A 22,802-nucleotide genomic window follows, 5' to 3' on the forward strand; every position below is an offset into this window, starting at 1 on the left:
TACCTGTCTAAAGCTTCAGCTACTAGAGGAGTCAAAACAACATCTACAGTTCCTTTCACTTCTACAATGGCTGTTGTTCTAGTCTGGGAGACTGGTTGATCCAAGGACCACTCTTCTGTTAATGTTTCATCATCTGTGTTATCCATAACTTTCTTTTCCAAAGGGGTATATGGAGTACTGTGGAAGTCAAACCAAGTAAGAATTTAACAAGTAATATTTTTGTATAAATGTCTTACTGATTCTAAAAAATTACAGAAACACACAATATGTAAATAAATGAACATATGAGTCTAAAATTCACTTAAATTAGTTATGTTAAGCAATTAACCAGATGTTAGAATTACAAATACCTTTCATGAATAGGTTGTATAATTAAAAGGTTACAAAGTCAATCCCAGATGGCAGATTGAACATTAAGAGTAAGAAGTCAAACAGCTTAGATAGGAGCACTTTCAACATTCTATTAACATCTTATTTTACTACTATTAAATACTAAATGCACAACGCCAAATTGTCCTACATAAAACTTTCTATGATATCATATACTATCAAATGAGATGATATATGCAAAATTTTTTCAAAGCTTAAAGAGCTATATAACTGTTAGCTCATAATATGTGTAATAAAAATTCAGCTATTAATACTTTTAACTTTGAATAAGAAAATGACATAAAAAAAAAGAATTTGGTGGTTCCAACACTGTTGCTCTTGCATATATCTGTGCTTCTATTTAATTAAGTCAATATAAGTGAATTCAGAAAGACAAGTGTAAAAGATAAAGCCGATTTCAATGTTAAAAGGAAACTAGACTATTTCTACTCACTTTGACGTTGTTCCTGTGAGCTGCATGCCTCTGTCTAGTAAAGAATTAGCTGTGAGGCCTTGTTTGATGACCTAAAACAGTGCAAAATAATCCTTAAAAGTTTATCATGAAATATTCTTGAAGTCTCTATAATTTTAGTTTTCTGATTTACATAAATGAGGTCCCTGAAAGTATAGAAAAATGATCCTGAGAAAAAGTATTACTAGTAGACAATATAAAGATTATATTCTGCATAAATGCTGCAAATTATTTTTCTCTGGCAAATAAATTTTTTTCATGTTTTTCCCCCTTAGGTTAATATTAAAAGTTTTTCATGTTATTTTAACTCAAAAATGATACAGAGGAAAAAATGCTGGATTTGGAGCAAGGAAGAACTAAGGTTTGAACAATCAACAAAATAATAAATTAAGCTCTGATTTGTAGCATCTGCTGATGTCCAATGTGTAAATGCTCACACTGAAAATGTAACTAACTACGTGGATCCTGTGAGAGGGCTGCAGTGTATCCCTTCCTACCTTCTTGTATGAAACTGGGCAAGTAAATGAACTTAAATATTGCTCCATTTCTTTACTACTATTAGCTAGAATACATGATATTGAAGGTTCCTTTAAGTTCTAAAATACACACACAGGCAAACAATGTAAAATAGTAGATAGAGAAATGGCAAAGGATTCAAGAAGACCCAGGGTCAAGTCTCACCTCAGACACATGGAGCCTTTGTGACCCTGGACAAGTCACTTAATTTTTTAGTCCCACTACAAATCACTTATTTCTTAAGTCTCCCTCCAATCCCTACTCCCAGATTATTACTGTTGTTGAGTAATTTCAGCAGTCATTTCCAATTCTTCATGATTCTATTTGGGATTTTCTTGGCAAAGATACTAGGGTGGTTTGCCATTTTCTTCTCTAACTTATTTTACAGTTGAAAAAACTGAGGCAAACAGAGTTAAGTGATTGCCTAGGATCACTCAGCTAATAAGTCTCTGAGATCAAATTTGAACTCAGGAAGAAGGAAGAGTCCAGGCTTGGAATTCTATGCACTGTACCATATCCTAAGAATAAGAAGCTGATCTCCTTTGGCAGAAGTAGGTTTTTCTATTGCAGTTTCCTAAAATCAGTAAAAAACAAAACAAACAAACAAAAAAAAAAAAAAAAAAAAAAAAAAAAAAAAAAAAAACGAGAAGAAAGAGAAGGGAAAGGAAGGGAGGAAGGAAGGACCAAAAAAGAGAATATGATCATATAAACTCCACAGTTAGGGAAAATGAGCTGTTGTTCACCATCTCTTTTTTGATCCTCTCTTCTCTCTAGGTTTCCAGGACAAGATTCTCCTACCTCTCTGGGCCTCTCCTTACATATCTCCTTTATTGGATCTTCTTTCAGATCACACCTTCTGACCACAGATATCCTTTAGGTTTCTGTCCACTTTTCTTAATGATCTCTTTTGTTCTCATGGATTTAATCACCATCTCCAAATCCTGCCCTAAGTTCTTCCATAACATCCTTTCATCCATCTTGACATCTCAAATTAAATCCAGCAGACTAAACTTAACATATCCAAAACAAAACTCATCTTTCCCCTTAAACCTTCTCTTTCTCCACCCTCACCCCCTTTCCCTATTATCATAGAGGGCAACACTATCTTTCTAGGCCCTCAGACTCATAATCTAGGAGTTGCCCTAGTTCTCATGATCTCTTACTGCCATCCAAACTGTTGATAAGACCTATCAACTTCACCTCTGCAGCATCTTTTGAATATGCCCCCTGCATTCCTCTGACACTGCCCCCACTCTGATATAGCACTCCATCACCTCATGCCTGGACTACAGAAAAACTTGTTGAAGATACTGACTATCTCAAGTCTCTCCTCACTCCAATCCATTTTTCTAAAGCCCAGGTCTAAGCATGTCATTCCTCTACACTCAATAACTTTCAATGGTTCCCTATTACCTCCAAAATAAAAAGCAAAATGTCTGGCATTTAAAGCGCTTTATAACTGTAAAAACTATAGAACCATCACTATAGAGATATCTGGCAAACATCTGGGAAAATGTAATCATTACAAAGACCTAGCATAACCTCCTCAAAAAGTAATGCCTTATTGTTATCAAACTTGCAGATGACACCAAGCTGAAGTGGATGACTGAATCTGGATCCAAAAAGATGCCGCAAGGCTAGAGCCCTGAGCCAAATCTGAAAAGATGAAATTCAACTGGGATAAAAAATGCCTTGCACTAATAGTTACAAAAACAAAACAAAAATATTTCCCAAGCACAAGGTGGGTGAAAAGGACTGATTAGGTAACAATTATTTTTGAAAAACATCTGGAGGACTTAGTGGATTCTAAGTCCAATAGATCTGCAGAAATGTAATGTGACCATAAGTGTGGTCACAATAAGAGGGGTCTAGCTAACAGAAGCAGAGGTATAACTAACTATCATGGTACTTGGCCCTCATTAGACCTCATCTAGAAGACGGTGTTGGGTTCTAGATGACATAGTTTAAGGATCCTGAGAAAATGGAGAATACCCTAAGGAGGGCAACCAGACTTAGTGAAGGACCTTCCAAGTCCATGGCATAAAAAGATCAGTTAAAGGAACTGGAAAAATTGGGCCTGAAGGGAAAAAAAGAATCAGGGGAAGAGAACAGTTGTCTCCAAGTATATGAAGGGTTCTCTTGTGGAGGAAAGATAAGACATGCTCTGTCCAACTCTAAGGAGAAGAGCCAGAAACAGTAAGGAAAAATAGCAAAGAGGTAAAATTAAGTTTGAAAACAAGAAAACCTGCTCACTGTCCAAAAGTGAAATAACCTGTCTTGACATATGGTAGGCTCCCCCTCTTTGGAGACCTTCCAGCAGATGCTGGATGACAATGTCCTCTCAGTTATGGTGAGGATTAACTTCCTTTGGTGATGGACTTGACTCCAGTTCTGTCATTCTATGTAAACACACACACACATACACACACACACACACACACACACACACAGAGTTCAAAATACAAAATACAAAAATATGTTGAAAATACATTTAGATACTTTTTTAAAATTCAAAAATTGCTAAAGAACTTTGTCTTTGACCTTATATGTATGCATGTACTAAAAAAAAGAAATACTACTAGATCTAAAATATGGCATGCTGTGCTGATTATACTTGAAAACACGATGAGCATCAAATTTTTCCGTTGCTAATTCAATGTGTATAAATAAATATATATTTCATAGTGTTTATCATTTACTTTGTAACTTACTGTAATAAATAGGAAAACCTTTATGAAATAAACTCTCTGGAAGGAGATTCTGAAAAGTTAATTTTGTAATCTGCTAAAAACTTAGGACACTACTAGATATACACTTCTGGCTTACACCGTAAAATAATACTGATTATTTCTACACCATGTCATTAAAGCAACCTGGTCAGTCTATATGCTGTGCTATTATCTTCATAATGAGAAAGATTTCCAGCAGACAAGTTCCTTATTGCAAACTTAATGGGGAAACTTGAACTAGAAGTGCCCAAGATGGGCAGCTAGGCATGCCCTGTAATCTCCAAAACAGAAGAGAATTTATCAGTGACCTCTAAGTTCTATTCTGAATATTTAATGATAGCAGAAAGTCAGGAAGAGATGGTTTAGACCTGGCTTATGAAACTCAGTGACCCTGGGCAATCACTTTCTCTCTCAATCCCTTTGGCCCAGTCTCTAAGATTTTAAATGACAAACAGATGAATGGCCAATCTGCATCACTCTAGATTTATGGAAGGAATTCTCATTTTGATAGTTTCTCTACACAGTTGAAATTTCAGGTCTGGATCAAAAAAGTAAAGAAGGCAAATTCTGATTGAAATGTACATATTTGAAACATACATAAATATAACAACTTTTCTAGAAAATTAATCTCATAATAAACTAGAACATGATAACATTGATTTTTAAGGTTACAAGAACTAGTTAAATAACTAAATTTTTGTGGACTAAAATGAATTCCTTTTAAATACAGAACAACAACAACAACAACAGCAAAAACAGTCCCTGAGTTCTACTGCCTCAAAAAGACATAGATCTTAACATCTTTGATTTCCCCAAAATCATATATATTTTTCGGTCTAAAGATATTCTGATATTCAGATATACAATTAAAAGAATCAAGTTGTGGCTATCTTTCTCCCCTTTCAGGCCAATGTCTATATCATAGCATACCTTGAAAGTTGGAACAGAGAGATGTTCAAAAGAGGACGAGCTTTCTTCACTAGTTGGTGTATCTAGATCCAATGGTCGGTGCAATGAGGATTTTGAGGTTCTTTTGTTTGTGGGGTGCTTAACTAACCAATTAATCACCTGGAATTGAGTAAGATAGGTCTGATAACAACTCATGACAGGCTGTTGAGAAGTGATCTGCTCTCTTTCGGTGGTTTTCTCACCTTCTGTCATATACAAATGTTCTCCAAGCTCATCATCACCTCCTAGAGCTGAAACAAAAGAAGCTTGGGATGGATGAGTTTTGATTGGCAGACTCTGTGTGTCCTGAATGCTTTCTCCATGGCCTGAAAGTGGTCCTTCAACACTGTGATAGATAGAACCCCTGCTATAGTCAATTTGCTGTGCCTGTTTTTTCTTTTTTTTCCGCCCAGGATAAGTTCCTGGGCCTTCATCACTGCTTATTGGTTCAAATTCCTCAGCTGCAGAAAAATAGGCTTCACTATCAGCCATTGACATGCTGGAATCCATTGAACGGTATTGATGAAATGAGTTTGAATCTGCTGATGGTGTATATGGGAAGGAGCCAAAGCTTCTCCTCTGTTTGGGAGAATCAAGTACATTCTCATCACTTCGGGAGACGTCACTGCTGAACTGAACTCCAACCGTTACAGGCTGCTTGTCGCCATAGAATGCTGCAGTCAGGCTCTTGGTGCTTCCAAGCCTGGTAGAACACACAGATGCTTGTCGCTTTAAGGGGGATCTAAGGGGAGACTGAACTCCAGACTTATCCTGAGTATTTGGAGAAACAGGACTATTTCCTGAAACTTCTGCAGAGATGCTAAAACAGAAAATAAAACTATTACTAGAACACTCACATTATACAATCCAGATGTAGCTTTTAAAAATCTTTTGGTCATTTTCTATCATCCATTTCTCAAATAAAGTAAATGCCCTAATGTGAAAGGTAATAAAGAAGGCTCCCTTCTTAGTTAAGACCTGCTCTGACCAAATCCATAACTAACCTTCAATGACAATTATATTTTTAAGACTTGTTTACATCCTTCAGTCTTTAGCAAGTTACAAAAAATAAAAATAAAAATCAGTTATTATATAGCTTTTGTACAAAAGCCCAATTCCCTCAGAACCCTCACCTTCCTTGGCCATCTTCTCTTTTAGAAGCAAGCAAAGCATCCTTTTGAATCATGGGCTCTTCAGTGACAGAAGAAGGACTCTCTTTGTCTCCAGCTAATAAGGGCTGGGCTGCACTGGAGCTGCTGTTCTCCTCAGAGGAAGAGGATGAGCTGTGGGAACGCAGAGGCACTTGAAGGCTCAGGGAATGAGCTTTCCTTTCAACTTCTATCCCTACTGACTTGCTGTCCCAGTCTTTCCTTTTTGTGCCATTTATTTTACCTGAACATAAAAGATTAGTATTTTAAAAGAACTATATTAATAATTTTAATATCCTAAAAGTCAAAGCTACAAAGCCCTGGTTCCTGTCCTTCATAAATACTTGACGGATTTCCCTCTACCAGGAAAATTATAAGAAATTAGGTAGTTTTTGGACAAATGTGAAGAGCTAGATAGAAGTTTCAAATACAACACTACATCACTATAAAATGTGGAAACTGGAGAGAGGCTAGAAGAGGTAGAAAGGTAAAGAGCAGAATCTGTCACAAAAGGAAACCAAACTTTATTATGTAAGTGATTCATTTTTCCTAATTTAGGCTTTATTATTGTTTGATAATGATGATGATTATAATGATAACTAATATTAAGATATGTGCCCGGTACTGTGTTAAGCACAGTGTTCAATATTATCTCATTTACTTCTCCCAATAGTTCTTGGAAAGAGGTACTATTATTTATCTCCATTTTACAAATGAGGAAATTGAGACAGACAGTGCTTAGGAGTCTTGGTCAGGGTCAGAAAGTTAGTAAATGTTTGAGGTTGGCTTTGAACTCAGATTTTCCTGATTCTCTAGACCCAGGGCTCTATCCACTCTGTCATCTTAGATGCTCCTAGAAATTACAATTTAAGTAAAAGCAGTCAACACATAGACACGTATGTTAATGCTCTGAAACTTCAATTTAAGATCGGTATAGAGGAAGACAGTAAAAAATGAATTGGTAAAATATTTAGAATTAAAAATACGAAAAACATCAAAGTCTTGCTCATTACAACATTCAAATTCTTCACCTTCATATAGTGTGATTATAGCCTTGAAAAAAGTGTTATATTTAGTGAACAGTAAACAATATAATAATATATGAAAATGACTACATTTTACCAGACAGAAAATGACTGGTAATCAATCTTGAAATTACTTATTTCCTTGGCTTGACCATAACTAAGCCAGATCATATTTACTTAAGTTATATAAATGCATCAAGATTACATCACTTATACATTTATGCTCTTAATATCTAATATAGTGCCTCATACACAGCTAGTATATAATAAATGCTTTTTGACTGAAATTGCTGAGAGCATTTATAGATGAAACAAAGGAAATGGAAATAACTATTAAAAGGACAAGGAAGGGAAGAATAGCTATAGCAGACCATATACTAGAAGAGATGAAAATATAAAATGATTTATTATGAAAGAATCTGACAGAGGGGTGGAAGATCAGCATCTAAGAAAAACCCTGATGGTATTATTTTTAAAAAAGGTGGGGGGGGGGAGGGAGCATCAAGAGCCTAGCAATGACAACTTACTCATGCATCTAATTTTTATCTGAATAAAACTTTTAGGAGAATGATTTTACACATAGCCATCATCCTAGCCAACTAACCAAATACAATGACTTGGTCACTTTGACTGCCCCTGACTCTTGTACCCACATGCCATACTCAGTTTCTTGGGCCTTTTTGTTCACTTTATGGCAGCAGCAGGAGGTCCACCACCTCCTCTCTGGTCCTCTGTGTGCCACCCCAACATGCCAGGCCCCCAGCATGCCTTCTTTCCTCCTTCCTGCCAAGCCTATCCTAATCCCACCAGTCCCAATATCCCATCCTCATATTATGCCCTGGGAGAGGTCCTTGTATATATGGTACATTTACTTCTCTTTGTTCGAAATGTTTTACCTCAAAAGAATGGAAGCTCCTTGAGGTATATATTGAACAATTTTAATTTTGGGCAAATAGGTTAGCTAAAAGCTTGTTTTTACACAAGTCTATTAGAAATACTCATTTTTTCTCTTAAGCCAGCCTTGACATTATACATTGACATTACCCTGACATTACCTCTGTGGTAAGAGAAGTGAATATGTACAGTTTCATACCTTACAATGTACTTCCCTCAGGCAAGGAATTAGAGGAGATAGTTAGTCCTTATACTGGGTCATCTAAAAGAGCCAATGAAGAGAGGAAAGGAGGGACTCTCTTCTAAAAAACCCAAATTTCTATTACAGACATTTTTAATCTAACATTTCTGGAATCAATGCCTCAAAATCATTTAGCAACATAAAAGTGAACTATAGAGGTTGTAAAAATGTGGGACTAAATGTATCTGAATTCATTCTCAAAGAAATAATTTGAAAACCATGGTAGACTTTTTCCACAAAAAATAAAATAGAAGCCATGAAAACAGTTTTTTACCTTAAATCCCAAACATTCTAAAGTTGTGTCTAAAAATTGCGTCATGGTTTTTGCTCACTATGTAATGCTGACAAAGTCACTTAATCTTGTTCTTTTTTTGTCCTCTTCCCAGCAGAATGAAGTGATTTACTAAACTTGAGTAATAAAGAGGTTTTGACAATGAGATTTCACTTTCAACTATTATGAAATACACTTGCAGATCATGTCAATATTGTAAATGAAAGAACAATTCATAGTCTTACCATCAACAATTTTGGGTATTTCTTTGGTAATAATCCATTCTCCAGGCTGCAGAAGAGATTGCCCGTAACACCTGTCGGACTCTGCACTTGTGCTAGAAAAGGCCGAACTGCTGGATGGAGTGAGTTCTTCCAGCTTGAAGAAGTCAAGGCCAGTAACTGTGCCCCCAAAGAACCTGCAGCCTCCTAAACAGCCACATTTGTTCCGGCTCCTTTTATTCTTCACACTGTCATCTGGCCACAAAAACCACAACCTGGGAAGCAAAGACAAATCTAAACAAACATTCATCTAAAATCATAAATAATCATTCACAACTTTTCTGTGTGGTGTCATGTTCCAATCTCAAGAACAATGGTCAGTTGGGTGACCCTGGGCAAGTCATTTCTTAGTTATAAGCCTCATTTTCCTCATTTATAAGTTGAGGAATAAACATATAGATGAAGAAGGTTATTAAGGAGTGAGGAATGAATGAGGATTGAATACTTCACCAACCTGAAATCAATATGTAAATGCTGATGAAATCAATAGGTAAATAGGTAAAAGTGATTATTCCATAATTTAATAGACTTCCAAAAAACTTGAGTAGTAGGCAATATACAATCTTATTTTCCAGACATAAACCCAAGGCTTAGATATAGAAATGACATGTCCAAAGTAAAAAATCTAGTTAAGAAGACAAGAACTCCTGGCAGCATCTTCAGTCTTCTTACACTACATACAAAGATTATTCATTGAGAACTCTTCCCTTTTCCCTGCACCATCTCTCCAAAGATAACAGCATTCTCTTAATCATTCAATGTAATGGCCTTTTCTCAATCATCCTTCTCCTTGACCTCTCTGTGGCCCTCTCCTCTGAGATCCTCACTTTGCTCTAGGTTTTCTTGGCACTGTAATCTCCTACTTCTTCTTTTCTGACTAATCCTAAGCCCCCTTTGCTTGATTTTCTTTCAGATCATGTTTGCTATAGGTAGCTGTTCCCCAAAGCTCTAGATTGGGTCTGGTTCCCTTCTATCCTGTTTCATTTGGTGAACTTGCCAGCTCTCATGAATTCAATTATCATCTCTATGCTCATGATTCTCAAATAGATAAGACAGGAAACCCTAGATGCCAGACTTGTACCAGCTCAAGCTCGATATACAAAGGAAATCTTAAATTGAATATAGTCAAAACTGAACTCAAGATTCCCATCTCCCACAACCCTACATTTTCTATCTCAGGGCCTTTGTGGCACTGGTTGTCTCTTATTCTTCGAACACTCTTGCTCCTCATCTCATCTTTTAGTCACTCTCCAATATCATGAAGCCTTTCTTAACACCCTCCCCCCCACCTTTATCCCTTTTCATTCCCTCCCCTTACTTAATTACTTGTATTTTGCTTACTGGCACTTATTTTATACTCCTTTATAAAATTACTCTGTGTATACTTACTTAAACTATGAACCTCTCTCTCCTGATAGAAAGCAAACTCTTTAGAGTAAACAGTTATATTTTTTATATACACATTTCCTGTATTCAGCACAGTGTCTGGCATATAGATGCTTAAAAGTGCTTGCTGACTGATTACTATCAAAAGTTAAATGCAAAACAAAAGAATTTCTAACAATAAGAATGAACACAATAATAGTATTTTTAATAGCATTAATAGTATTAAAAAAGCAACATGAAAAAAAAATCACTTTATTATTCATAACTATATTTCTTTGATCTATGATTTGCCTATTTACAGTCCTGTTACAAATGTGGACCTCTCATTTTCCCATTTATCTGAAAAACTTTAAACTAATGAGACGTTACTGATTTCAAATCATCATTTTGTATATAAAGATTCAGTCACTCAACACAAATCAGTCAAATTCATTCTTCTACAGAGTTTCACTATTTCATGTTATCTTTTATGGATTTAACTTATAGCATGACAGTAAAAGTAACACTGTGCAATGATCAACTATGGTTGACTTAGTTCTCAGCAGTACGGTATTCAAAGACAATACTAAGACTCATGATGGAAAATGCTATCCATATCCAGAGAAAGAATTGATGGAATCTGAATGCAGATTGAAGCACACTATTTTCATATGTTTGGGTTTTTTTCCTTTTGTTCTGCAACATAACTAATGTGGAAATGTGTTTTACACGCAGGTATATGTATAACCTATATCAGATTACATGCTGTCTTGGGGAGAATGAGGGAGAAAAAGCTAAGAACTCAAAATTTGTCAAAAAAATGAATGCTTTAAATTTAGATGAAGTTGGAAAAAATAAATATTATTAAAATTAAAAAATTATAATATGACTTATTCCAGATACAATATGCATTTTTAGATGATTTCTTTGCATAGTGGGAAAAGATGAAAACCAAACTGGGTTGCCTGTGATCACACTTATCAATATTACCTTCATTAACAACTGGATCTAATTAATTGGTCAGAAGCATTCTATTTACATAGCTAATAGCTAATGCTTGCTACAATAGTGGTTAGCAAAAAAAATTAATTTAAGGAACAAAACAAAAAAGATCAAACTTTCTACCCATTAAATTGTAAACAGAAAATAAGAGAGCTGTCTACTATGGTAATGTTCTTTGCAATAGTTTTACTCACCTCTTGGTTCTTCTGTCGTGAGTTTCTAAAAAATGTCTTTGTACCTCATGTTTGGAATGGTGATCAGCAGCCAAAGCAATATCAACAGTGACAAGTCCTATATTGACTGATCCTGCTTCAAGCCAATAAGCTCTCCTCAGGAGTGCAGGCTGAAGTCCAATTCTGCAATTACTTAACTGCTCTATGTATTGTCTCACTTGAAAATCTTGAATTGCAGCACTTATTCCTTCTCCAACTGACTGATTATGGAGATTACAGTTTGCAACCCGTATGGCACCCATCTAAAGAATACAATGGAAAAGAAAATGAAATATTTTTTAAATCCTTATAACCAAAATTGGATACATTAAATCAGAGAATAGAGGGTTAATTTAAAAAAAGATCTAGATTTCTCACTTCACCTGAGTGAATAAAACTCTCCACACACTCTAAGAAATTAATTATAAAGCATGTTTTTTGACTAGCAGAGATGGTTATCAACATTTTCCCATATCAAATATCAAAGCAACATCTCTTTCTAGATTTAGAGACACAGATTTTTCTCTCCAACTCTATTCTGCTATGTCCACTGTCAGACTATCAAATCTCATTCCCCAAACTAAGTATTTTGAAATCACAGCTATAGATGGGAAGCACAATAATAATGTTTTTAGTCAGTCCACCTGGACATATTACAAATCAGAAGCTTGACTATCAAACTATATGAGTTGTGGGATGAGACCTAGGAATTGTATTGTGTGGCTACTTTAAAAGAAGTGATGGGCATGAAATTGTTTAGGCAATAGACTCAGTTTGGGTAAATCCATTTGAGTGGTATCATGTATATCTATTTATCAAATATGGTATGAAAGGTGAAATAATCCCAAACAGAGCTTTCAAATCCCTTCCCCCACCATTCTAATAATGTCTGCTGCTATTCTAAAGTTACCCACTTTAACTAAGTATCCACAACAGAGAAGAACAGATTACAAATTGAGAGGTCCTCTAGATCCATCCTTTTATTTTACAAATAAGCAAATGGATTTGTCAAAGAGTTGCAAAGGCACAGGAGAAGAGCGAAGATCTGAAGAGAAGTCTTCACACTCCAAATCGAGCCCTTTTGCTACTAAGTCATGCTAATGCAATTATAAACTCAATGACCACTTATTAATCACCTACCATGGGAAAAGTCCTATGTTTAACTGGGCGATTACAAAGGCAAAGAAGGCATAATTCCTGTTTTAAGGAGCTTACATCATCAGGAGCTGAACAAGAATGGCATAAATAAATGAATAAAGACCCAATGATGCACCTTTCACTGCCTATTTTACCCTGTTTCCTTTTCTCATTCTCTAAGTCTTGTATCTTGTCACTCTATACTTTCTTCATTTTGATTCATTTGATTCTTCATTTTGGTTCTTCCTTTTTTCTTATTTGCATTTTTTTTCTTTTTGTGAGCATTCTTCCCTTCTTTTTCTTTTCACTTATTTTTGGAATTCTCTCTCCTGTTCAACTTTATTCTGAGCTTCCTACCTCTTTTCCTTCTCATTTCCCCAAAACATTTTTTAGAAAAATATTTTTAAAATATTTCAATAAAATATGCAATGATATTGACATCTATTGTACATTAGAAAGATATCACCTATTTCAAGCCCAACGGTTATGTTCTAACAGATGTCCATCTATAAGACCAATCATTATTCACCATTGCTCATACAATTCCAAAGGAAAATAGTGGAATAAAAAATGGAAGGAGGAAGAACTTAAAAAAGAAAAAAAGGGAAAGAAAGAGAGGCAAAAAGGGAAGAAATCTCTGAAAAAAGTTGGGGACAGAGCAGGAAAAGAATAATGCAAAAAAATAGGTTTAAAAAAAAAAAAAGAGGGGAAGAACAAGCACCAAAAGAAAGAATATTAACTGGAAAACAAGAAGAGAACCAAAATAAAGACAAAAGTATAAGACACCAAAAAATAATCAAGCTATAAGAAAAATAAGCATTTAGACATGGAAAAAGAAAAAGAAATGGGGGTAGGTAGAAATGATCAGTGAAAAGGGCACAGGATAACAATTAAAAAGACATAATCTATTTAGAATATTGTATGGTAAAAGACATTAAAAAAATTAATTGTCAGTAAAGTAAAGAAAAATTGACAGAAAGTAAAATTTTTAAAAATCATTAAAAAAAAAGCTATCTGGTAAAAATCAATGGCATTTTCAAGAAACACATAACATATGTAAAATTTATTACCAAAATTTAAGTTCATTTGAACAAAAACATCTAGGAATTGGCTCTTTTTTTCATTTCAAGGCCCATCAATCCAAACTGAACAACTACTGCACTGAGACCAAAATGTTTACCCTTATATTTGTAGCACAGCCATGCTCTACAACATAAAGATCAGCACCATCTACCGCTAAACGGGTCATCGTGTATTTCAAGTCATCTGAGGTTGAACAAGGGCCAGGAACACAACTCATCTAGAATAACAAAAGATAAGTAGCAGTCAATATTTTACTTATAAACGGATTTTTCTTACTTAAAAAACTTGACCGGTTGAATGTGTAACATTTAGAAAAAATAAATTTCAATATTACAATTTAGGATGTGTGCAGAGATCATAGAATTTAGAAACAAAGAGGGTCTTAAAGACCATCTGGTCAATTCAAAAAACATTTATTAAGTGTCTACTATGTGCCAAGAACTATGCTTAACGTTGTCTAATTCCTTCATTTCAAGGGCAAGTTAATGAACCTCAATGAAGTGACATGATTTGCCCAAGGTCAATCCTAAATAGCAAAGCTAGGATCAGTCTTCCTGTTTGCTCCTTGCTGTACTCATTCTTTTCAATCAAGATTTTTCTCCTTGTTTGGATGCTTGAAAACAGAAATTTTTAATTTCTCTCTTACCTTCTAGTCCCTATGAAACAAGCACATGGACTCCTTTTGAGGTTTTCTAATAATTTATATTGCTAGCCATGGGGGGGAAAAAATCAAGTGGATAGAAAGGTTCTTGCTATGGTCCCCTTACTCTTCTATTCTGACCTTATCTCCAACTCTTCCTTATGTTACTTAAGGAATCTAAAGTAATATCTATACTTAAAATGCAAATAGAAATAGATCCCTGCAGCCATACATGGATTTAGAAAAACATAAATTAATATTATGTTGTATTTTTATTTATTTTGTCAAATATTTCAAAATTATGTTTTAATCTGGAAGATTATGAACTTTACATTTCTGCTCTACAAATAATAATATGAATGGTCTTTGGTTATGTTAAGGGATATTTGGGAATTGAAGTAAAACTTTCTATCTGAGTGAAACACATTAATGTAAATAAGCAAAAACTGACAACAGTGTATGTCATGATTAGAACTAAAGGATTTTAATGAAGTTTTGTGGGAAAAAATGCTTCACAATAAAAAGATTAACAAAAGTTATAATAACGTGTATATATATGTATGTATACATATATACACATGTGTATGTTTGTCTGTCTGCATGTATATTAATTACCACATGGAGTATCAAAATATATCACTCTTAGAAATGAAAGGAACCTTATACATTATTCCAATTCTCATATATACATATAAACATAAAAATACACAGATATAAATGTGTATATATTTCTATCTATATATGTACATGTACATAAAATATAAATTATTTTATTTCATTAATAACAAAAGAGCTAATTTATAGGAAGAAATTTAAAGTTACATTTAACTTATCTTCTTTATTTTATCCATCAAATAAGAATAATTTCTGCCCTACAAAGTCACTTCAAAGACTTAATGAGCTACACAGATGAAAGATCCCAAAATAACATACCTATATAAAGCAGGCTATTCATCTATATAAATTCATATATAAATTTGCTCCAAGATTTTTGGATATATAAGAAAATTTTATATTCTTAGTGATTAGAAATAATAATATTAAGCTAACAGAAAATGTTCTAGGTTGCAAAATAACCCATCTTTGAAAAGGACATCCAACTTAAACTTAGCCCCATTTAGTAAACCTATGTATACACTGCATTATAATTACTGAAATACCTTAGATTCACAAAAGCGACGATCAATTCCGTGCTGACATAATATTACAGACTTTGGTCTTTCCAGCTCAAATTCTCGGCACACCACATGAAAAACAAATGTCTCTCCCCATTCCAAGAGACAAGCCAGCTATAGGGCAAACAGTGACAGATTGATAACATAGTTAGTATTCTAAACACGAACTTAATAGAAAGTTAAGCACAGCTTGAAAAAAAAGTGTTATTTCCTTGCCATTAAAAAACCTACTTGGTATTAGCCAACAAAATTACTCTCATGTCTTTGCATCATTTGTATTGCCCCTTCAGCCTTTCGCTTATGAATGACAAAATGATGTAAAAAATTTTAATTTAAAGCAATCCATTTTAGCAATTTCTAAGGCAATTATTCCTTTTGCAGGCAAAGCTTTCCTCTATGGTAACTGAATTCTTTGAGCACACAAGTCTCTACCCAATAGTAAGTTAAGCTATGATTTCCTATCTTTCATATAAAACCTAATCACCATATTTAACTAAGACGTAATATTAGATAACACTGACAATGGGCAATGAAAAGAAAACGGTTTTTATGATTTAACAGAAACCTAATTAAACTAATATGAATTCCTTGTAAATAATGTTGGCCTGATAGCCATAAACTCTTGAAGATAGCATGACCTAGGTGAAAGTGCAATGGTCCTAGAGGCACAAAATATCAGAGCTAGAAAGCCACTCACAGATCATCTAATGCCATTGTGGACTGACAAGAATGCTGGATTGGGAATCCAAGGTCCTACACACATTTCTTGGTTCTGTCATATGATCCCTGTGTCCTTTAACCTTTGTGGGCCTCAATTTCCTCACCTATAAATGAAGGGCACTGGACCAAATAGTTGCTAATATCCCTTCCAACTCTGGAATCGTGACCCTTGATCATCTCTCCATCATTCATCTTTAATTTCATAATTACATTATAGAAAGACAAGAATCATTACTACTTTATAAACATTTCACTCCTTTAAAATGTTCACAGAGGAAAAATACACCAGATAAGAACTATGTGTCCTCAAACAGGTGTTGTGTTATGCAACCCTGTTCTGGACAATTTATCTTCTAAAACAGGCAACTAGTTGCCTAGTTCATCCTAAAAATTATCAAATTCTTTAATGAGAAGAAGAGATATATTGGGAAACAGTTATATGAAGTGTTGTTGATTATGACTTTGCAAAGGTAACATAAATCCACAAACGCTGTCCATTCCCCTTCCCCCTCAACCTGTCCCCTAATCTTTAAGAGCTCACAAATCCTGCTCTCTGCAGCTATATCTCAGACACATTTATCAAGAAAGTCTAATTTTCAGGGAGATCCATGCTATGTCCCCATAAGGGAAAAGCAGAAAAAATGTACAAAGTATGCTTTATCCTTTTCTAATTTTATCAATTTCTAATTTTGGAGAAGTAAACTCTATATTCTGATATATTCTCTATCACCTCAGATTCACATGTCAGGCTTACATCGAGACTTTTCTAACAGAGGGAGTTTCATATTCTTGATAGCATCAAGTAGAATAATATATCACATCTCTCACAGGCCAGTTGTACCTCAAAACCTGAAGTCTTTCTCTGTTTTGCCATCTACTAGTCAAGTTCTAAACTGGTTATAGCTTCTATAAGAGGGACTTAGGGGTATTCTAGTCACTTATTGACAGCTAAGGGTGCTCAGTACCTAGGGATTCAACATTTTTAACAACTGAACAATAGCAGTCTTCTTCCCCATCATAATACTGGCTTTAATATAGAAAAAAGATCGAATTAGGAAATATTAAGACTATGTTGAATATTGAACATACCTGTGGTGCTGTAACCTTAGCTGTCAGACACCCAGCCTGGACATCAATTAACCATGCATATTCTAAAGAATCACTTCCCAGAGGGAGACCTTCTGCTGAAAACATGGCATGTGCTCGGAGCTGCAGGCCAGACAGGCTGATGTGACCTTCTCTGAGCACTTCATCCACAGGAGGTCGCTGCTGATAACAGTGAAATTATAATGAGTACTAAAAGACTATGTCATTTACAACTTTAAACTATCCAAAGAGATATGCAATAAAAACTGTACTTTATGAAATAGATCCTGACTCTGAAAAAAGTAATCAAGAGAAAAATCAAATTTCTTGAGGGTTTGCATAATTTTAGTACCCTCAACAAGCCAATAAGAATCAAGAAAAGCACTATTAAAATTTAATCTTTTGCTTTTATATCACCATTTCCAAACATATCTCATATGGACCATATGATCATATGACCAATGAGATGACAGTATAGACATTTTCTCATATGAGTGAAATATGTTGAAATTGAAATTAAACAAATATTGGTTAAAAGAATTGGGCATATATTGCATAGAATGGGGATATGTATAAGATTCCAGAGTTAACATGAAAGTGCTCAAATACATAGAATGAGGAAGAGAGATTACAATTATTCTCTCTAGATTCAAAGAGACCAACTTAATTCCTTCACTCCAGCTTTTGTTTCCATGTGTGGGTTGGTTATTTTCATTAGATTATTATTATTTAAAGGGTAAGGACTATATTTCCACATTGAGCACAGGACCAGGAATATAGTAGGTGCTTAATAAATACTGACTCACTGATGTCAAGAAAATCTAACAATAAAAGGTCTAAAAGTTGTCTGGATTGCCTTAGAGAGGCAGAGATTTACCTCTCTTAAGGTGGTAGGGAATCATCCTTGATGGTTCTTTTTGGTTCTTTTCACTTAACCTGATTGCAGTTGTGTATTTCCCTGTATATTACTTTCCTGGTTCTGCTTACTTCAAAACCTAAAGTTCATGTAAGGCCTGAATTTTTCATTCTGATCCTTTCTCTTTAATGGTATTATAATATTGTATTAAAGTGCCCTCTATGGTCTCTTCAAGATCTAAATAAATAAATGATCTATGGTCCTCTGTACTAAAGCTTCAGTAGCTACAACTAAGTGAATAAGCCAAGGCAGGAGCAAGGATGAAATTTGGTTTGGGGGCTTTTTCTTCTAGACCTGGTGAACACCAAATGCCTGATTTAGTATGTTTTCTTCACAAGGAAAACATGCCTTTCTAGGCAGAGGAAGTTTTAGTCTCTTGAGGCTCCCAGGTCAAAGAGGAAATATTAAAAGCAATCCAAAAAAAAAAAAAAAAAAAAAAAAAGAATTCATGTATCATGGAGCCATAGTCAGGACAACATAAGATTTAGCAGCTTCTACATTAAAAAGATCAAAGGGTTTGAAATCTGATATTCTAGATAGCAGTGGAGCTAGGATTACAACCAAGAACTGCAAAACTGAGCATAAATTGTCAGGGGGACAAATGAATTTTCAAACTTTTTTTTTTTTTTTTTGATGAGGCAATTGGGGTTAAGTGATTAGGAAGTGTTAAGTGTCTTGAGGCCACATTTGAACTCAGGTCCTCAACTCATGGCTGGTGCTCTTTCCACTATGACACCTAGTAGCCCCATTTTCAAGCATTCTTGATGAAAAGACCAAAACTAAATAGAAAATTTTATTTTCAAATACAAGATTCAAGAGAAGCATAAAAAGGTAAACAGAAAGGGGAAATCTTCAGCTACTAATAGGTTAAACTATTGATATTCCTACATGGGAAGATAATACTTGTAACTCATAAGAACTTCCTCATAATTAGGGTAGTTAATACAAAGTAATATATATAGATAGAGGGCATAAGTGTGAATAGAATAGGAAGGGATGATATCTAAAAAGGTAAAACTGAGGGGTGGGAAAGGGAAAGAGAAAAAGTAGAATGGGGTAAATTATCTCACATTAAAGAGGCAAGAAAAAAGCTTTTACAATGGAGGGGAAAATAGATGAAGTGGGGGGGAGTAAGTGAACCTTACTCTCATCAGAACTGGCTCAAAGTGGGAATAGCACGTACATTTAATTGGATATAGAAATCTATCTTATTCCACAGGAAAGGAGTAGGAGATAAAGGGAAAAGAGGAGTGTCATTGAAGCAAAGGCAGATTGAGAGAGGGGATAGTCAGAAACAAAACATTTTTGAGAAAGGACAGGGTGAAAGGAGAGAGAAAAAAATAAATGGGGGAGAGGAAATAAGATGGAAGGAAATACATGTAGCAACTGACTATAAAAAAATTCTGAAGCAAATTTTTCTGATAAAGACCTTATTTCTCAAATAAAGAACTGAGTCAGATTTGTAAAAGAGCTATTCCCCAACTGGTAAATTGTAACATGCTGTTGTCTCCAGAAGCTGCTGATCCCTCTCTGGGAGGAGATCTGCTGTGTCAACTCAAATCTCTCGGACAGATTCTTCTTCCTTCCTGTAGAGAGCCGACTTCCCTTCCTGCAGAGAGCAGCCTCAAGTCTTGTCCAGACAAAACTCTCTCTTTCCTCCAGAGCTGCCCTCTTTTATCGTCCCAGAGAATGGGCATGGGATAATGCAAGGGCTATTGGGAAAAATTACTTCAACCAATGAACTTGCTCCTCCTAAGCATGCAAACTCTTCCCCAGGAATTCACAAGTAAAACTCCCAGTAAAGGCGGGAACTAGAGAATTGTCAAGTACCGACTTAGCACTTAGTAAGAATCTAATATCTCATTATCTCATTAGCACTTAGTAAGAACCTAACAGTAAATGATCAAAAGATATAAACAGTTTTCAGATGAAATAATCTATTTAATTATTTTTTTAAAAATGCTCTAAGACACTACTGATTGGAGAAATGCAAATTAAAATAATTCTGAGGCATTACCTCATACCTATGATATCAGCTAACAGAAAGCAAAAATGAAAAATGTTGGAGAAGATGTGGGAAAAATGAGACATTAATGCAATATTGGTGGAGTTGTTGAACTGATTCAACCACTCTTTAGAGTGATTTGGAACTATGCCTATATGAATTATACCTTTACTAGGCTGTATCCAAAAAGAAATAAAAAACAAACAGGAAAGGACATATATATACAAAAATATTTAAAACAGCTCTTTTCTGAAGACAAAAAAATTGGAAATTGAAGGGGTACTCATCAACTGGGAAATGGCTAAATAAATTATGCTATGTGGCTGTGATAGAATACTATTATACTATAAGAAATGATAAGCAGGATGTTCTCAGAAAAACCAAAAAGACTTGTATGAGCTGCTAAAAAGTGAAAGATAACATATACAAACTAATAGTAATATTATAAGATGATTAGCTATGAACGACTGAACTTCTCAACAAAAATGATCCACATGCTCTGAAGGACTTAGATTGAAAAATGCTATCCACTTTGAGAAAGAACTGATGGGGTCTGACTACAAACTGAAACACACTTTAATTTTCTTGAGGTTTTGGGTTTGTTTGTTTGGTTTTTTTAATCTGTTTTATTTCACAACATGACTAATATGGAAAGTGAACAGGAGACTACCCCCCATCTTTCTATGTAAAACACCTCTAATGGTTTACCTTATTATTTAATTATGACTTATGCATCATTTAACCCAGATTAATCTTTAAGAATTATTTTTCTAACATAAAGTTAATTCTCAGTTTTTCATAGCATAGAAATAAATTGAGAAATAGTTACAGATAATCTCCAAGAAGAAATAATCTAAAACTTATGTGTATGTGTAGTTATAATTTTCTAGAATTCAAATTTTTTTATGGCTTACTTAATTTTATATCAAAATGAATTTGATTTCTAGAAAACATACTAACTGATATAGTGCTTTGAATTTAAAAAAAAAGGCAGTCTGCTTCAAATAGAAATTAAATGAATGAATGGACTGGCTACCTAATGAGGTTGGTTTTTATTCAATTCAATCCAAAAGGCAGTAAATAAATCTTTCAAGAAAACTACAAAAATATTGTCTAAGGAAACTATGTAATCATCTAAAAATTAAAAGAACTGTCTATATGGAGATATCAATTCCACTAACCATTCAAAAGGAAGTTAGCATTCTTATGTTCTGCCTATCATCTAGAATTAAAATTTATAAAGCATCATTTCATATTGTTAACTCAGATTATGTCAACCTTCAAAATGAAGGAAAAGAAAAAAAAATGTCATTTCAGTGAGTTCAGAGCAACAATTAAAATGATCCCTGATTAAAAAAAATAATAATAATAATAACATGATCTAGTGATAGAAAAAGTGTAGAACTCTCTGGGACACACAGGTTCTAAGCCCATTTCAGACATTCAGCTTTGTGACCACAGCCAAATCACTTTCTCTGTAACTCAGTCTTCTCATTTATAAATTAATATATTTCCTTTCTGCTGCAAAAAAAGCACTTCACAAATTTCAACACAAAACATTATGTGCCAATTACTGAGAAAAGATATTTATAGATTCACCTTAGTTTATAAAAATGTACTACTTCTTAACAATTAACATTCAACAGATCAAATGAAATTGATTAAAAGATCATATTATTAGTACAGTCATACATTAGATCTATCACACCACAAGGATTCTAAAAATATTAGCTGATAAGTCAATAGTGTTGGCTGTCCCCAGCCTTCTGTATTTTACCTGGTAGTTGTCATTCACAAATACATTTAGTGGGGACAAAACAAGTTGCAGCATAGTTTCTCTAAATCCTTTTTTCATTTCAAAACACAATCTTTCCAAGAAAGCTGTTGGGCATTCAGGACCATCAGTGCTTCCATGCTAAAAGATAAAGTGTTATAGTCAGAACATAGACACATGATCAGGAATGTAAACAAACTAGTGTTCCTAAAAAACATAGCATTATTATTTCTATAGCCAAATTAAAAAAAAAAAAAAAAAAAAAAAAAAGCTGTACTACTATCTAAATACTATAAAAATGGAATTTATTTGTGGTTTGCTGAGGTCAGCAATAACCACTTTGCAGATCAAAGGGGAATTAAATTTGCTGAGCAATGTTGACCTCCAGAATGAAATTTCACCCTGTTTCATGGCAGTGAGTCATTGTGGAACATATCTGGTCTCAGAGTTGAGGCTTCACTGCTTAAACCTTTGAACCACCTAAAGAAGCTCCTTCTAATCCTTAGCCAGTCTTACAAATCCTAATAGCAAGTAGGCTGCCATGGAACAGAAATTCTAAGAAAATCCTCTTCCTTTAATCAGCCCTTAGAGGTCCTATAAGACCTACAGAGAAAATAAGTAAGCTGTTCAGGACTTAACTAAGTTTTGAAATTTTAAATTAAATTTAGGATTATGGAATTTAGAGCTATAGGTCATTTACTATTAACTCGTTTATTTTATAGATGAACAAAGGGCAGGGAAATTTGAGGATCTGAAATACACTAAATACTAAAATATTCTACAATCTTCTAGG

The 22,802-nt window shown here is 34.4% G+C and overlaps 1 protein-coding gene across 7 annotated transcripts in view; it reads right to left on the reverse strand.

Moving 5' to 3' along the window:
- Nucleotides 1-22,802, reverse strand: part of BLTP1 (bridge-like lipid transfer protein family member 1) — a 232,472-nt gene that overhangs the window by 142,927 nt on the left and 66,743 nt on the right. For 6 of the 7 annotated variants that reach the window (XM_074274114.1, XM_074274118.1, XM_074274120.1 and 3 more), the window contains 10 exons: nucleotides 22,013-22,150; nucleotides 17,318-17,497; nucleotides 15,494-15,622; nucleotides 13,791-13,910; nucleotides 11,456-11,736; nucleotides 8,859-9,109; nucleotides 6,168-6,426; nucleotides 5,017-5,854; nucleotides 824-894; nucleotides 4-177 (listed from right to left, as the gene is read on the reverse strand). In XM_074274114.1, coding sequence (XP_074130215.1) covers nucleotides 4-177; nucleotides 824-894; nucleotides 5,017-5,854; nucleotides 6,168-6,426; nucleotides 8,859-9,109; nucleotides 11,456-11,736; nucleotides 13,791-13,910; nucleotides 15,494-15,622; nucleotides 17,318-17,497; nucleotides 22,013-22,150 — 2,441 coding nt within the window. The remainder of the gene's footprint in view (nucleotides 1-3; nucleotides 178-823; nucleotides 895-5,016; nucleotides 5,855-6,167; nucleotides 6,427-8,858; nucleotides 9,110-11,455; nucleotides 11,737-13,790; nucleotides 13,911-15,493; nucleotides 15,623-17,317; nucleotides 17,498-22,012; nucleotides 22,151-22,802) is intronic. The other variant, XM_074274117.1, reaches the window with a different exon arrangement.

Source organism: Sminthopsis crassicaudata, chromosome 6 (assembly GCF_048593235.1).
Source record: "Sminthopsis crassicaudata isolate SCR6 chromosome 6, ASM4859323v1, whole genome shotgun sequence".
NCBI classification, from domain to species: Eukaryota; Metazoa; Chordata; class Mammalia; order Dasyuromorphia; family Dasyuridae; genus Sminthopsis; species Sminthopsis crassicaudata.